The following is an 18,401-nucleotide window of genomic DNA, read 5'->3' on the forward strand; positions in this document are numbered from 1 at the left end:
ATTGGGATTTTTCAGTACCTTCCTTCTTTAAAAAGCAAACCAAACTTTGTAGTAAGTGTCTAAAAGGTCCTTTCTCCACCCAGGAACTGCAGTGAAGGCAATGACACTGCATCGTAATTGCAATGAACAGAATCACAGAATCGTTGAGATTGGAAGGGACCTCTGGAGGTCATCTAGGGATTGTCTGAAAACGAGGACATACTTAAATAAAAATTTCTCTCCCTTTCTTCCACCAGAGAGTTCCTGAGTCAAGGGCCAAAACATGCAGTGTGAGTATCAAATACAAACAGGAAAAAAAAACCCCATGTGTACTAAGAACTGATTTTTTTAACTTCCAAGTGAACCTACTATGCTTTGTAAATTGGTAAACACCATTTTTACATTGTGGAGACACTACTACTTGGAAGCAATCTTACTGGGACCTGTGGCAGAGAAAAAGCTTGCCCCTCTGTAAGTAAGTACCGTATCTGCACACTTTCTCACGGTTAGAGAGCTATTGCTTATTCAGCGTGATTTTCGGCTCCCACAGCATCCACAAGCCAAGCACCAGAAGTACCCAACGTACAGTTTTAAGTAATGAGAGGTAGCGAGTCACAGCCAGTAGATGATCAGCTTCACCTGCCAGGCAGAAAGTAATTAATCTATTTCTTTCCCCTTTTCATCATCTATTGCATATTCCTCAACTTCTTGAAGTGGCTCATATTAAAGTAGACAAAAGTTAATTAAATGAAGAATAAAAAGCAAGTATTTCTTAGCATTCCCTAGCAGATAACTAGTCTCCTCTCAACAGCAGGAGACCAGATACAGTATTTAGCTGAAACAGATTTGTCGTTCAGGCCATCAGTGAGCTTTTCTGTATGTCACTTCCAAGCTGTGACTAATCAAAGGTTTATCAATCTATTCATTATGGCAGCTTATGAGTCACTTACCTGCAGTAATGTCTCATTTCCTATACTGGTGTGTACTTTACCGAAATCCCTGCTTGGAGTCATCTTCCCACCTCAAACCTCTCCTCAAACCAAATGTTAAAGGAGCTTTTGAACAAAAAGAATAAAATCATGTGCCACCGGGTAAAATCTAAAACTACCCCATACTCAGAATGAGGTGGAGCCTGTGGAAGTGTATTATAACCAGGGTCCAGGTACAAAGTTTAAACAAACCTCAGAATTTCTCACAAGAAAATGCTGACAGACTGTTACCAAGTTGTTTGGTTTTTTTTTTTTTACAAGTGTCTACCCTTATCATGTCCCTCTTCTGACTACAGCCCTGACAGTCTTTGCTACATTCCTCCATATTTTATATTTCACATCCATGTTACAGCTAACATTTCTATAAGGTATTATTTATAACATCATTTTATCTCCTTTCTGTCCAGACACTGCTCATCTGCTACTTCTTTGTCAAGCTTTAAATCCAGATATAAATTTTTCTGCTTCCTTTGTCTCTTCAATTGCAAAGGGAAGGTAGTTGTTATTTACAAAAAAAAGGACTATTCCTCATCTGTCCCTTGGAGAGGAGCCAGTTTATGATACTAACTTGTAAAAACCATTCCCAAAAGAGCATAATTAAAAGAAAGACACCTACCTCATAACCATTAATTGACTACAGAGAATTTCTATCCATGGTAATTTCCATCAGTGAGCTCAGTACCGTTCCTTAAGTCGTTGCACTGGCTGTTCAGATACACAGAATAAATCAGGAAACGGTCATCTCAGAGTGCCGCCTCTACAAATGTTTCTGTGTTTACTGATCCAGGGATGACTGGCTCAGTGTTCCCAGAGAAGCATGAAAAAACCCACGTTAGTTGACACACCAAAAAGCTAAGAAGGACAGCTTGATGACCTTGTCGACTTAGTATTTTTAGTCTGACAACATAGAAATTTACAAGGAGTTTGTTTATTAACAACTTGCAGACGATCATAACAAGTATATTAATAAAAATCAGATGTGCTGACACACAAAATACATTATTCATGCAAACAGACTGTGTCATTTTACCAGTGCAGAAGGTACAACAGAGATTTAGAGAACTAATACTTTGTCCTGGGGTATTGGTAACCTTTACTTTTTTCTATGACTGTTTTTGCTATTGCTGGTCTGCCTTCATACTTCCTGGTGCACTTCACATTCAAGTCTATGAAGAGAGAAAAAAAAGGAGTCAAATAATGTGTAGCACTAGTCCTGTTACTGCATTTAAATGTCGTAAGAGTAAACTGGGAAAATAATTAAGGTTCTTTTGTATCTCAAATCCACACTCCTCTCACAGGGAATAACCCCCCCGCCCCCCCAGCTTCTGTGCTCGGCAAAAAATTACTGAAGAACGCAATAACAGACCCAAACAATGAAAAAATCAACTGTCCCTCACTGTAGCAATAAACTGAAGCAGTGCTCTGCCTATAGCAGAATGCCCACAAGATTGCATGAGAGTTCGCTAGAGCCTGGTACCTCTTGAAAGCAGATCAAGAAAAATCACCAACACTCGTTACACTCGTGTAAGAAGTAGCTAGGAGGGCACAAGACACAAGCGGTAGTGTCCAGCAAGCGTAGGTGCCAGAGTAGCTGCTGCTGCAGAATCTTTTGCCAGCAGCCCTGCCTTGGCCCCCCCGATGCTGGGGGGAAAATCAGCCCAGACTCTGAACTTGCTGGGGCAGCTTCTCAGGTTGGGCAATCTGCAATATTTTTTCAGATGTCAGTTAGTGAGCATTTACTCTCAGGACTTTCCCAAGCCTGGGAGTGGAGGAACACTCCCTTCTGGCATCTCAGCTTTTTTACCCCAGCATAAAACAGAGTAAATAAATACATACACTGATAGACAAGAAAGAAAGAAAAAGGGTGGGGGTGGAGAGGGAAGGCCTCTAAGCTCTGCTCTTACAGCTCTGAACTTCAGCAGCTCTGGCAGGAAATCAAGCAGCCTACCACTCTTCTGACTTTCCTACAGCAGACATGTGGAGGACTATCTGAATAGGATTCATCTCCCACCCCCTTGCCCTTGTCCGATCTCTCTCTTCGTCTGCTGGGCACACTGGGGAATGGGAAGAAGGATGAGAACAAATATTTGATCCGTCCATTTTGCACCAGCAGAGAGTTTCCTGAAGAGGGAAAGCAACAGAAAGAAAAACAGGATACTGGGTACAGCATGTTGGTTGCTGTGAGACATCAGGAGATACATGACAGCCTACATCCATTCTTCTCGGGACATAAAGGCAAACACATTAGCTGGCAGACAAATGCATAGCCCACACTCCTGTCTCACCATAGGTTGGAGCTCTGTCCCATCTTCGTTGTCCTGGAAAGGTCTCATGCTTCTGTGGTTTTGCCCTTCTGTTAACTTGTTACTCTGACTCACAAAGGTCTACAAGCAAAAACCAGAGTGAGATCATTTGGGAATGCAAGCCATTATGTAAATAAAAATACCTGGTAAAGGAAGATAATTAGCCCGGGGCTAAGAAAGTGTAGCTGGTTCCTAGTTGGATGACACTGAGTGACACCGGGAGGGACTCTGCAGAGGCAGCAAGGGTGATGAATGCAACCAAGAAGGATGAATCAAGAGTCTCTGTTACATCTCCTACTACAGGAATGAAGACTCTGGCTGTCTGAAATCCCTCACCCGGCTCTCCGCCCACTGCCACATACTGTCCTGAGGGCCACAGAGCCTCCCTTCCACCCCCAGATGTTTGTAACCCGACTGTAACAGACGTCCCAAGTCAAATGCCTTCATGTGTTGGGAAACTCCAGGTTCTTGGCTACGTGAGCAAACTTACTCTCGATCATGCAACGAGGAGGAGTTTGGATGTGCTGCCCCCAGTTTTTCCATACAAGGTTACACAGCCTGCCCTGCTTGGAAGACTCCTCACCCCTGTGGGAAAGCCCCTCTTCACCCGAGGCCCTAGGGCATGGCTAATTACAAGGAATTAAGACCAGAGTTAAAAAGAGAAACTACCACAAAGTTTGGAAGTGGAGAAAGGAAAGCCTCTGTTTGTTTCATGAAGGAGAATTGGCTTAAGTATTTTAGCATTTGGCAAAACAGAGGGAGAAGAACAGAGGTCAAGGCATTTTCCATTCAGTAACATATTCCTATTCGGGACATGTGCTGAAGTACTGTTCTGAATCAAAGTCAAAGAATATCTATCTGCTTTCTTCTGTACAAAGGGTTAAGCCTATCTTTAGGCTGCCTTTTTGTTGTTTTTTGTTTTCGGCAAAATTCTATGAACATTACAGGGAATCTAACAGCAGCATTAAAAAAAAACCAAAACAGTTCTTCTGACACTGTCCTGAAGAAGTCCATCCAGAACATTCATATCATATGAGCTATTCTGGCTGCTGAGTTTGTTTTTCATGAATCACTAAGATTTTCTTTGTCGCATGATTTATGAAGGAAAAGACAGAACTGGCAAAAATAGCATGAAAGGAAAAAACATCTGCATCTTCAGATATTCTCTTAATATGAAAGGGATGGCATATATAGATTCGAATCCTTCAGATACAGCTATGAACTAAAGCTCTCCATCACTATTAGCTATGTAATGATTCTCCATGGAAACGCTTGTAATACAATACAGTAATTACGAGGGTAAAGACACAGAACAATCAGTCCAGAGGCAGAAGAATTTAATCAGGAGACAGAAGACAGTATTTTGGCAAAAGAATCTGTATAGGTATGAAGTAAAGCAACTCGAGTTTGCATGAAGTTTGTTCAGAACTACAGCATCCATAGGATGTGGATGGATACCTGACCTGCTGCTGGCAACAAGAAGCTCCTTGTTGTTTACTTTTGCTCATCACTGTACAGTAAGTCACAACAAATATAAACATGTAATCTTAGGGCACCCCATGGATCAGTCTCTGCAGCTAGCTCATCTGTTTATATATATTTTTTAATTACCAACAATATATTGAACATATCTCTAATAAGGCCTAAAAAGTCAGCCCTTACTTACAGGGTATGGTCTAAAAGAAGGCAGCAGATCATAGCTAGCACTCAGGAGTCAGAGGGAGCCATTTACTTCAGTTTATAAATTCAGAAATGATTTGTATCCCTGAGCCCATCCTGTTCTAAGGTGTTGGAAAGGAAATAGCACGGGTTGTGGGTTCAAATTACTAGGTCTTGCGGAAAGAAAAAGTCCCCAAAAGCTTAGAATGGCTCAAATATCTTTGCTGTTATCACTGGGGTTTACCAGCAGTTCCTGATCCACAAAGTATGGCTTCTCTGCAGATCCATCATTTGTTTCCATATCAATAGCAAAGCAAAGGAACATGGCATCTGCTGTCACTTCAAACACAGACAGAAAGCTGTGGGACATCACGTAGGCAAAAAATCCAACCAGCAACAGAGGAACTACCCAAGCTTGCAACTCCCGATGGTAGTTAAATGCCATCAATCCTCCAAAAACAGTAAAACATACAACAAACACCTGTAAAGGGCAGCAAGAGAGAAATGCAGCCTCATTAATCATGTAGAAATGTTTCTTAAAAAAACCCAAACCCTGAGGCAAATACATTACAGCCAATATTTTAACAGCACATCTCATCTGGGGGATAGCTATGCAGTTTCTGGCATCACATAGTTGTCACACTTCGTGTTCAATTCAACGTGTAAATTCTGTAGGGCAGAGGCAATCTTTTACTACGTATTTACCAAAGACTCATTGCAATGGGAACTATAAGAGTGGCGCCAAGGACGCTACTGTAATACAACTAAATAACTCTGTAAAGACTATGAAAAGGATTAAATTCCTCAAACATTATCTTCTCTCCCGAACTCATTTTACAGCATTAACAACACCAAGTTTAACAAAGATAAACCTTATTTACTTTAGGTATACGAAAAGAGACTCAAACCCTGATGTTTCACTTCATTCTTACAGACAGTATTTTTCTTACTCTTACCTTTCCTAGAAATAGGACAAAATCTCCAAAACAGCTAATAGATGCAAGTTTAGCAGAATTCTTCACCAAAATAAAGACAGCATCCTTTGCTGATGTACAAAAATTTGTCCCATTTATGGATGTAGTTGTGTATGCATGCTGAAATGAGAGAAGATAATAATGCAGTGAGAGAGGAAAGACTCTTATAATCTAGATTTTACTTCAGCAAAATGCAAAGCCTTAAACTCTATTTGGAAATACTGACTTTATGAATATAAAGAGTTATTTTGCATAATATGGCAATTTTATTTTAAGTGACTATAATGACTATGCTTCTAACTTCAAATAGTTTTTCTATATAATTTCCACCATTAGCAAATGCTAGAATAGTGACTAAATAAATTTCTGAACCCACCTTTATCCAATTTATTTTAAAACACTAAAATTCTCTACCCGAATTTTTGTTAATGAATACAACACAATTACCACAAAACACTCACTTACCTGGAGTCACACTATCCAAACTGACTTGTTTATTTTCTACGAATCTATCTCCAAGACTGCTGGCAAACTATTAAGTGGAACAATCAAGTTATATAGTTATCCAGTCATTTAAAAGTTGATGATTAAAAACCTCTTATACATGGCCCTTTCAAACTATTCATATGCTACTGAAACTCAAGCTTATGGCTATAGCCATAAAATAAACCTTTTCATGAAAGATGAAACCAATTGTGAAAATGACTGGAAAAGAACAGCTAAAGGATCCTGGACTAGACCAGTGAGTGTTATGTCACAGAAAGCCCCCAGAATTTCAACAGACAGTAGGGGCACTCACAGTTTTTTGATGTATTGAGAATTTTACAAGATTTCTCTGTGTGGAAACTTGCCAAGACAGGTGGGGAGGACAGAATATTTAGCTTCATGGACTGGATTATTTTAGCACTTGTTGTGCATAACTTGACATATATGTCCCATTTCGGGAACTCCTCAACAAGGTTTTGAAACTGTGTCCAAGATATCAGCTAAGAAAAACAGCACTCAAGATACCTGAAATGTATGCTGAACTTTACCAGCAAGTCTTATGACTGGTTTTCTCTTACTCAAAATATTAGAAGGTGGATTATGCCACAAAGCATTAGTCACATCTGGTACAGTCAGTAAGAACCACAGTGTGCAAGGGATTACTGTTCTGAAGGAATTTATACACCCCAACATGTGCTTGGTGCTTAGATTACTTTCTGCTTCACCTGGAAGTGAGAAAAAAACATAACTGGTTTGCTGAAAGTGAATTATACTGGCCTACTGCAAAACACTTCCTGTTCAAAAATCTGTTTTTTCTTACTTACAAATCAAAATATAAAATAGCTTCAGATATCTGAAGGCAGAGAAAATTTATTTCTGCAGAGTCCAGTTTTACCCCATAGCAATTTCTGTAACATACTGTAATGTAGCAAAGCTATATTGACATTATCTTAAAATATTACAGAGAAAGAAAGAAATTAAATGCAGTCAAAGATCCTTTGTCTCTATTGTGGATATTATTTATTTTATAAATGACAAAGGAATTTGTTTCTCTGATAGTAAGCAAAAAAAGAGTAGAAGTAAACAGTGACATCCTGTAAATATTGTACTTACATAGCAGCAAATACATCCATAGATGGAAAAAGTATAAATAAAGACCACGGATTTATTGCCTACTCTAAGAAAAATCAAAGACTCCACTGAACTCTACAGAAACGCATAGAGTATCTGCATAAAAATCTGTTTAAACAAGCAAGTTCGCTTCATTCCTAAATAGGAAAAAATGCTTTCTGTGCTAACTTTCCTTTATACTGACGCTGCTCCTTTCCCCAGGCAGTGCTGTAACAGGACCGGCAGAGAGGTGTACCCTTTGGCTCGGTCAGGCATTGACTACAATACCTCTGCCTTCGTGGTTGCCTACACCTCTGAAAGAGAAGCATCCCTGTCCCACCTGCCTCACTCAACCCGACAGGTTTGTAAGCAGCCTGCTGCCATCCCATGTGAGGAAACCCGACGGCCTGCAAGCTCGCCTGCGGGAGCATCGGCCCAGGATGCAGCAGCGGGAGAGCTGACAGTTCGGTAAGGCCAGCGCCAGCCTTGCTGGGCTACCGTTTCCCCAGGACACAGGTGTAGGACAGATGGCCTCAGGTCAAGCTCCCTCTGCGTCTTCCATCTGTAGCTGTCACTGCATGTTTCAAACTTGGACAGACCTATCTTTATAACATGCTGCGAGTTAAGTCTGTTTCATCATTCCCATTAACAGACAGGAAATGGAGACACAAAGTGGAAAAGGGTTTTCTAAGTTTGTTTCTGTCCCTTAAGAACTAAACTCACAGAGCAGATCCTGATGTGGTGAGATCAGTATAAATTTTGCCAATAAATTAAACAGATTCTGTATTCATAAACAGCAAAAAATGCCCTGTTTTAAAAATTAAAAAGAATGTTGAAAATGCATGTGCACTTGTACAAACACTGTTTCCAAACTTAAAATAAATAACCATTTGTTTGCACTCTTGAATTAGCCACTTCGGTATGCAAGGAATGTGCAACAAAAAGAATTTCTGATATTTATTAACTAGAACAGTTATCTTGGAAAGACTGAAAATAATGCTGGAGACTGAATACCACCTGTATAGGGATTTGCCATGTTACAAACCAGTTGATAAAAAATGGCATTTATAACAATTACAGCTTCCACAAATCATGTAAGTACGAACTAGTCATAACAGCCAAGCAAGAAAGGCAGCCAGGTAATAATCCAACATCATAGAAGGAATGAGAGACACAGAAATGAATGAACTGCTGAAGGCTACAAAACCAGTCATTGACATAGGTGAAGCAAGAATGTTACTAGTACAAGCTGAAGACTTAGCCAAGTGATCTCCACCTTTCAGCAAAAAATACATTTCTAAGAAAAAAAAAAAAAAATATTTGGAGGGTTTCTTGTTCAGCCTAGACTCTGGCTCCATACACCTTCTTCACAATTCTCAAGTTTCCCATACAGACCCCATACCCTGATTCCATCCAGCCACACAGAAACCTACACGTTCTCACTAACAAAATACATGTCTAACATTTAAGCAAATGCGTATTTCCATGAAACTCAAAGTTGCACAGAAATGAGCTCAAATGATTTCTTATCCTTACCACCAAAGAACACCTAACACACACAAGCTATTCCCAATATTTGCAAATCATTTTGGACTTCGGACTAGAAGCTTAGATATCCCATTAATTTTCCAGTTGCAGCGTATGTGCAACCACTCAATTCCTTTCAAAGAAAAGATAGTTGCAAAGGCTAAGCTGGTAGCCCATGGTCAGTTAAGAACCTGCTATCATTTAGAAACCAGTTATTTAAATGTGTTTTTCTACAGAATGTATTCTATTCCCATGCACAAAAGCTTTAGTGGACTAGGAAATGTTTGAGAGAAGGGCAGCAGGAACGATCCAAAAGGTATGGAATGTCTTCTGTCTGGGGAACAACTGAGTACACCAGGCTCTTCTGTCTGGAAACGAGATGACTGAAGGAGGATGTGGTAAGAGGGCTACAAAATCATGAGAAATGCGGAGAGGGTAGGTAGGGTTAGATGGCTCACTGTTTCTTCCAGAACAAAGACTAGGCAGGGGGAGGACCATACGAAGTAGTAGAAGCCAAATTTGAAAACAGATGGTATTTCTTCTCACTGTAAGTCTGTAACCTGTGAACTGCTGGACAAAGGATGCTGTAGCTGCTAAAAGTTCGCATGAGCTCAAGAGAGACTGGGAAAGTTCAGGGAAAAGGAAACCACAGAGTTATTAAACACACAGAAAACATACTCAGCTCAAGAAGTCCCTAGGCTGAAAACAGATTCAGAAACAGCACGAGGACAGAGAAATATACACTCATTCTACCTTAGCATTCACTCACAGCCACTGTCGGAGATGGGATACTAGAGCTAGACGGAGACTCAGTCTGGCCCAATATAGCTATTATGTTTTTTATTTTTGCTTAATGAATTGATTTGTTACAATGGTAGTCTCTGCTATGGTGACAAGCAAGTAATAATGGCATCGATAGCATACCACTGATCAGAAAGCGTTGGAGATAGTGGGTCAGGAACAGTCTTTATCCTTGCACCAGCAAGTCGGTACTGTATCACCACCTTTGTGAAGAACACAAGCCTCCTCTGGCTTGGAGCCTGGGAACTAGACACTAGTTTCTCAGTGTCAGGATGAATAAATAAGGAATGTGAATGTTTACATATTTCCAAATACCACAGTATGCAAAAAAACCTATTTAAAGAATACATCCTTCTGTGCCTCACAACACAGAATGTCAAGGGTCTTGGACAAATTGACCTGCTAGTTTCATGAGAAAGGCACTGTGGCTCAGATCCAGGCCATAAGTTCCCCAATTGCTGAGAATAATTGCTACTTTGTGTAACAGCTGAATTCAGTCCTCCATTCTAGGACTTGCTTTAATAAAATGAGCTTGGGGAAGAGAGGATTGCCATAGCGACAGAATCTTCTTAAAAAAGAAGCAGGAGACATGCTGGTCTCACATCCCACTTCAGCTTTTTCCACTCTGCTGGTATTTTCAGCCTGATCTGATCTTGTTGCTGCCAACTCTCTTGGGGGCTGCCTTGGTTAGCTACACCTAGTGCAACGCTGTGCAGCTCAGGCTGGACTTCTAAGTGTCTTAGCTTGCACGTGTCACAGCTGCCAGTGGAATCCCCTCAGAAAACAAAATCCAGTGGTAGCAAGAGGCAATGACATTTCTGTGGATGCTGTACAGCAGTTAGTGACCCAGTGAGAAAGCTGTTATCGTATCTCTCAGATAGTGGTGGGAAATTAGAGCGATGTAGGCCTGTGAGGCCCCACTGAAGAGATGAGGACATGTAAGACTGGAAGGGACTTTCAGCCACTCCAGTCCCCGGCTATTTCAGATTAGCACATTATATGATTTCTTCCATTAAGTGGAAAGCTCCCTCTTTAAATTACTTAGGGCTTTTCCCTCTCCCAGCCTGTACATTTGGAGCTATTCCAGACCGTTGTCCCTCTGGTCCTTAGGAACCTTCTTCCAACTTTCAGACAACATTTACTCATGAACAGTTTACACCTACTCATTCTTCTGCTGATCTTGTCTTGGCTCTTATCCCTCCCTGCTGTTTCTCTTCCTGATACACTCATAGATGGCTAACATGCTTGATCTTACCTTTCATTTGCCAAAGTATACACATGAGGATATTCCAGTCGCCTCTTGTGAGATAAGCCTGATCACCTAACCAGCAACTTGTACAACGGAATTTATCCCCCTCTTTCTGGTGCAAGTATTTCATCTCATACCTTCCAGAACTGAATCTGCCCTTTCTGCAGCCTTGTTAACTGAGGGCTGTTGTCCTGTGGTTGACAAACACATGGAGAATATTCTGCTCCCCAACTTTCAACCAATAAGCACACAGCTAATACAGTTATTTTTGATTCTTAGGCTAATGACCATTTGTAAGAAACACTTCAACAGCCTCCTGAATTTTCCCAAGCAGCCCAAGAAGCACAACTTTCCTTTATTTCCATTCCACTTTATATTTGTAGTCTGGACTACTGGAGCAAATCTTGTCCTTTACTTGCTTCCTACTCTGTGTCTCATCTACTCCCTCCATGGCTGTCATCCAGTGGGTAGGACCAACACAACTTTCTCCTGGGAGGGCAGCTGGGTGTCCTTTCCTGCAGCATCTCACTGCTACACCTGGGCTCCATTTCAACCACAGGGGCTGGACCACAAGAATCCTGCTTTAAGTACCCATTGCATCATGGTTTCATCATTACTGGAGTTGCTTACAGTGGCTTCTGCAGTTAGTGCGACAATGTTCTCATTTGGGATTTCTGAAATAAAACAAACTGAACATTTCCAGAGAGTTGTTCATAAATTGCTCTGCTTAAAAGCACTGAATTATTGGTCACTTGCTTCATTGCGTTTTATTTTCTTTCTCTCTCTTTTTTTTTCTTTAATGGGATTGGGGAGAGGAGAAAGGTATCAAAGCAAGAATTAGTCAGTCTTGTTCATCTCTATCCCCTACATCGTTCACCCTACAGAGCAAGTAAAGATCTGAGGAATTTTATTTCCTGTTAGCTCATACATAAAGCCTCTAGAGGGAAAACATATTTAAAATACAATTTTACTGAAGATTAACATTTTAGCCAACTGTATTTTCAAGATGATTAAAAATTTAGCCTAACATCTAGAAGCAATTTTGCCAGTAACATTAAAATGTAGTATTGTTTTAGGGAGGAAAAAGAAGTACTTGATGGGGTGAGGCACAATGTGTTTGGCAGTGCAGAGGAGAACTGTACTTACATTAGCATGCATGAATTTTGGTTTTATCTAGGTCACTTCTCCACAAGGCATTTAACTGCAACCTCCTGATAGGCTTCCATCCAAAGCTTAAGAGACAACCAACTGCCATGGATCTATGACCGTTAGACAGACTTGCTACTGTTTTTTTACACTAGACAGTTGCCAGCTTTCAGTATCAGTAAAGGGTCGCAGTACCAGCAAATGCAGGCTAACGTGCTGCTGACTTCAGTAATGGCTACCACAGGGCCCAGAAGGCTACACTGCAAGTAACTGCGCTGATGAAAACAGAGAAACCACATACTGCTTCCTACCACAGCAACTCCTTCAGAAATCCATGTGCTGCACTTTGGAGCGGTTGCTTGCCAACTGGCTGCAGATGAACCCAAAGCAGACACGGAAAAGCAAAACTATCCTGAAATAGATATATTGTTTAAAAAAAGTCACTGCAACAAGGCTGTAAAGGAGAAAAAAAAAGCAAGCGCTTTGATGTATCGAAAGTTAAGACTGCCACTACAATTTAAGAAAGCAGGAGAGAGACAGACCTTGTAGCTCCCAAACCACATTAAAAAACCGGTATATTCTTTTCACGGATGAGAAATTTCAGTCTCCCAGATTTTACTTGAGATGATTGGATATGTTTATCTGGAACATACTGAAGCCATCAGAGCCAGCAGATGAAAAATCTGTGGTAATTCTGACAAGTGTTGGCAAACAGAACTGTCAAGTAAGGATAATGACTTTATATTCACAAAGCACTTTTCATCCAGATAGAACCCAGAGTGCTTTACAATTGTTACTAATGGATTATACACACACATGAATCACTTTGCCCATGACTGAAATGGAACAGCTTAAGGAGTGAACTGTTTAACAGCACATAGCAACACTACACCACAGTTTAGCACAGGATCCAGTTGCAAATCCAAGAGAAATTTAGGAAGGCAGAATGTAATTATCCACATTGCAATCTGCACAGGATGCTGGGTTTACATTACCTCTCCTCCAACAACCGCCACTGGAAATATGGCAACTGGCAGCGTCTAGCGCAGCACGCTGTCACGATGGGAAGATGACAGGGTACCTTTTTGGCCCCATTTCAGTTAAGTTCCAGGAGAGCTGAACAAAACTTAGCTGAGCCCGCAGAGAACAAGTCACTTCAGGGATGCATGCAACTATCAAAGTCAGTGTTAAATCCCACCTGAAAGATGGCACCTCAGCCCAAAAAGTACTCTTTGATAACATAACAGAGCACTTGGTTGATACTGCATGGGAAGAAAGAAGCTCGCACTTTATCACCAGCGTTACTTCCTCCAGCACCTGTTTCTCATCTGCAAGTTTCCCAGAGGGAAAACAAGGGGCTCTGTTTAATCCTGATTAAACTTGTGAATGAAGGAGCAGAAAGAATTTAAATCATCTAAGCAATATAACAACAGGTTGAAGAAAATAGTGCAGAAGTGATGGAGAAGGCTTTTTTTTTTTTTTTTTTTTTTTTTTTTTAAGAGTTTCAGGTAATTACATGCTTATTACTATAGTGAAAGTAATACTAGAATAAAAGACAAAAACATAGTAAGGAATGTTAACGCACACAATGAGCTTTGGACCAACGTTTATAACAGCTGTTCCACATTTCAGTAATTTCAACTCACACAAAAATCAAAATCTGAACTAAAAAATACTTTCAAAATGTTAGAAACATAGGTACAAGCAATTTTTTAACCCCTCTCAAGTCCTACTCTCAAGTCCATGTTCAACACCTATGTGAAATTTCAAGGGTGTAGCCAGCAGCTTTCACTGATCTCAATAAGAGCTCTTAAGAGTTCAGTACTTCTGTTAATGAAGCCATATGTTAAGCTGCTTAAAACCGCAGACTTGTCTTTTTTTTCCTTTCTTTTTTTTCTTTTTTACATTTGGCTGCAGATTTTACAAAACTGAAGATGAAGATTTGCAATCTTAGTCAAAATAGATTTTTTAAGAAATAGGCTTGAATACATTTTTAATAGGAAAAAAGAAAAAACTAATTAGATACTTTAATTACTCTATGAAATGCAATAATCTGAGACCAATGTTACCCCTTCATACAGATAAAATTTCTATTAAAATCTTACAGCGTGTTCTTGCTTTTTTTCTCCTCTAACCCTTGCCCAAATTGCCCTGGATTTGGAGCACGTGGAACACCATCATCTTTGCCAAAAAGATGTTCAAACAAACAATTATCTAACAGCAAACACAGTATTATGATCATTAGGTTAAAAACCACAACTCATATAAAAACAGAAATTTGCCTACAATAGATTAGGAAACAGGAAATCTTTTAAGGGAACAAGAGCTATAATACAGCCTTCTGTAGACACAAAAGGAAGAACATTACAGGAATTAATTCTTCTTTTAACAAACACGTAGCATACAACAGCTGGAGAAAGTAAACACTAGGATGCTGGATATTTCTTTGAAAGGCAGGAAGCCAAGGGGAAAGGGTGACTACAAATGGAGTCAAAACGAACTCTGAGATTCTTCACCAAGTCAGTGACCATAGGATCTACCTAAAAAATGTAAGCCTGGAAAATTCATTGTCTAGAACCAGAGATTTCACTGCACAAGTATTTAATCTAGGCTGAACTAAGTGAAAAACTTTCTCTTCATAGTTGTCCAAGATTAAGCTTAATTTATGCACCTACTTTAGAGGAGTCAGACCCATTGTCAGAATTGTCTTGTTTACTTCACTACTACCCTCAGCAATGAGAACAAAGAACACAACAGTCAGAGAGTTAAGAATCAGCATGAACATCTGATTCCCTTTCACATTAAGAATACCACAGTCACCACAGACAACAAAAGGGGACTGACAATGAGAAAAATTAACTATTTACAATGATGTATATAGAGCTGGAAAACATTTGGAGAAAAGGATCAGGAAGGACAAAGTAAGAGTCAAGTATCTGAAAAACTGATGTATGTCAGAAATCATCCATTTCCAATAAAACCACTTTTGAAACAAAACTGCTAACAAAACAAAGATGTCTTTCAAAGAAAGAGAATATAATATCATCTGGCTTTTTCATCACGGATCATATTCCCAGATATATTGATAATGGAAATCAGCCAGGAGTTCAAGTTTCTTAGTCAGGACTTTCAGGTGGAAAATACCGTATCTAGTTTAATGACACATCTCCAGGTGGGTTTCTTACTTCTTCATTGCTTCCTTCCACCTGGACCCTCTGTATTTCAGTATTCTGTCTGGCACAACTCAACAAAATGTTAAGTCTTCTTACCTACAGAAATAGCAAGTGGCCCCCTCTGAAAGGACTATCTCAAGCTGTATTAACAAGTTTTCTAAAATCTTGCACCTTGCATGTTTGTCAATTCCCTGTTTCTTTGCAACAAGTTCCATCTGCACTTGAAGACTTTTTTGTTTGTTTAGTTTACACGGCCAGCAAGAAACTTGGGCTTGCATGCACTGGATGTTGCTTTAGTCATGCTAAATGGAGCTAGCATACGCACACCGTTTCTAGACTAGGTATGCCAACGGTTGAGTGACAGAGATGATAGACTGTACCTGGTTAAAGTATCTTAAGCAACTTTCCTGGCACCAAAACCAGCAGAAACAGCACTTGAACAGGCACTTTGCACATGCACTCTCCTGCAATAAAATGAAATGTTTGGTTACTGGACACAGAATTAGACTCAAACAAAACTGCCATTTTAGAAAAACTTGCTTTACAGGTGACTGACTCTTCTAATAAAGCGTTCACTTAGGCAGCAGATATTTCCTTTAGGATTATAGGAACGGTTTTTAATTGAGACCCTTCAGTATTAATGACTGATGAGCTGAGCATATTTTTTTTCTTCCTGTGGATAGAAGATTCTTCTCTGGGAAAAGAAAGTAAGCGCTGCAAGCAGCTTTGTGAGCTAACAGCTGCTTGGAGAACAAAACAGGCAGGCAAATCAGTAACCCTTACAGTACTTTGCAGTGATCAGGGAGTACACTGACAGATTTTTAATTTTTTTGTTTATCAAAAAACCTTCACAGTTCTGAAATGACTGGTACCCTAATGGACAAAAATAAAAGAATGGGCAGAAGGACTTATATGCACGTGTGTGTACTGACTCAGAGCATACATTCATTTTTCAGGACAGGAGGAAAAAGCATGTATTAGAACAGACCATTCATAGACCACTGATCTATATTAGTTTCATACTAAAAACAGAGCAGAAAAGCTCAGTGTTTGTTCCGCCGCCCCCACCCCATCACATCACGAGCTCAGAACTGTTCATCATATAAAGATTTTACCAAGCAAGACAAGAAAAAGACATCTTGGTAGCCATGGTAGCCTTCCAAATTTAACTGGCTGTTTTTCTCAGCAAAAGGAAATTCAGTTCAGTGATACTTGAGTCTTTTTAACCTTCTTTTTCCAGAGGTCAGAATGTTTTTGTTTTGGAAAGCAGAGATCTTCCAGTCACTGTACGAAAACGTCAGGTCCCCACAACTACCATTGTTCATGTAGAAACCACGAACCTCCCAACTTTTTTTCCAGAGAAGTTCTTGAAAATATTCCAGGAATAATTCCTTTAAAATGGCGACTGTACATGCAAACTCCTGACAGCAGAGAAATACTTTAATCTTGCTGTGTATTGCTGGAGAGATGATTTTACTAAAACTGTATTAATCTCAGTAAGTACTGTTTATTAAAAACCAAGAGCAAGGGACTTGAACTGCAATCTCCTCTCTGATTCTGCTTGAAGACTGCTATGTAGAAAACATCTGTGAATTTACCTGCAAGCTTGCAGACCCCTGACTCTTCCTCCTGTTCACAGAAAACAGCAGCATTTTTTGTAAAGGTTGCAAAGTCTGGGTGAGCTCTACAAGAATGCAGCATCACTTCTCCATCCTTTAGTACCACTACTCTGGCCCTCTGTGGAAAAAGCCTCAATGGAAAGGGGCCATAGCCTGCCCTTTCTCCCATGGGAAGGAGTAAGGTTACTTTGTGGGGGGATCCTTCTGTGGACTGGGGACACGAGCTGGCCTGAGCACTTTATAGCCTCTTTAGCAGCAGTTACAGCTATGGGTCATGTCACATCCTCAGCTGAGTGCTTGGCAACTGGACCAAAAGAAGCTTGTAGCACACTGCTATAGACACAAATAATCTTTCTTTGCTAGTTAAATCTTCTACAGCTATTCAGATCACAAAACCACATACCCAACAAGTCCACTTATTCTGCTTCCTCTAGAGGCAGAAAATACTCTTATCTTCTGCCTGGCACAACCTACCCCCTCCCCAACCATCTTTAAACAAAGTTCTTAATTGACCCAGCTCACCAAGTATTATAACCAAGGCTTTCATATGAAAGTGACATAAACCCAGACACTTACACATCTTTCAAGTATCTTATTACAAGGCGCTTTTATTTAAGCGTTCACAAACTATACTCCACACACATGCCTCATAGGTACCAGGGATGGTCAATGTAAACACCCTGTCTTAACTATACATAACATGCTTCAAGGCCAGGGTAAACTCTAGAGGAAAAGACCTACATTTAAAAACTTTGCCTAAATCTTCCTCTAAAATCAGAGCTGTGCAGTCATGACAGATCTCGCTCCTTGCCAAAGTGCCAGAACTAACTGCAATGGTACGCTTCCAGCAGAAGAGAAGAGATGCAGGGATGCATGAAAGATAGAAAGCAAACAAGCAACAATCAAAATAGCCCAGCCATATTTTTAATATATCTTAAAAGATGTGGTTTGGATCCTACATAAATCTCTGGTTAAATCTCAGTTCTTATTTCATACTTTCTTTCTATAAACTCATATTACAAGGCAGATTAAATCTTTTCTATAAGATATTTTATATGCAACAACAATGTTCTTACCTTTGTTTTTTTTTAATTTATGATGCAAAAATTTTAAATAGAGCATTCTGCCAAATTTTTCCTTTATCCTTCATAAAAGCCTTTATATATAAACACTAAATAAAGGTGGTTTTTAAAGTGGGTGTTTTCTGCTTTTAAAAATATCTGAGTTGAGAGAAAAAAAGGAAGCACTGATATCTGAGTTGAGAGAAAAAAGCTTTCTTAATGAAGAAAATGGGATAAAATATAAAATCCACATCATATCCATTTTTAAGCAAGAAGTATATTGTTCACTTTTTTTTTCATGAATCTCGCCTTTTAACTACTATTT

The 18,401-nt window shown here is 39.8% G+C and overlaps 1 protein-coding gene across 1 annotated transcript in view; it reads right to left on the reverse strand.

The window, feature by feature from the left end:
- Window positions 1-1,876: 1,876 nt before the first annotated feature.
- Window positions 1,877-18,401, reverse strand: part of SLC44A3 (solute carrier family 44 member 3) — a 41,340-nt gene continuing 24,815 nt past the window's right edge. The window contains exons 12-16 of the mRNA XM_050901279.1: window positions 15,777-15,860; window positions 5,887-6,024; window positions 5,175-5,411; window positions 3,254-3,352; window positions 1,877-2,134 (exon numbers count right to left, since the gene is read on the reverse strand). Of these exons, the coding sequence (XP_050757236.1) occupies window positions 2,129-2,134; window positions 3,254-3,352; window positions 5,175-5,411; window positions 5,887-6,024; window positions 15,777-15,860 (564 nt within the window). The 3' untranslated portion in view covers window positions 1,877-2,128. The remainder of the gene's footprint in view (window positions 2,135-3,253; window positions 3,353-5,174; window positions 5,412-5,886; window positions 6,025-15,776; window positions 15,861-18,401) is intronic.

Source organism: Gymnogyps californianus, chromosome 8 (genome assembly GCF_018139145.2).
Source record: "Gymnogyps californianus isolate 813 chromosome 8, ASM1813914v2, whole genome shotgun sequence".
NCBI classification, from domain to species: Eukaryota; Metazoa; Chordata; class Aves; order Accipitriformes; family Cathartidae; genus Gymnogyps; species Gymnogyps californianus.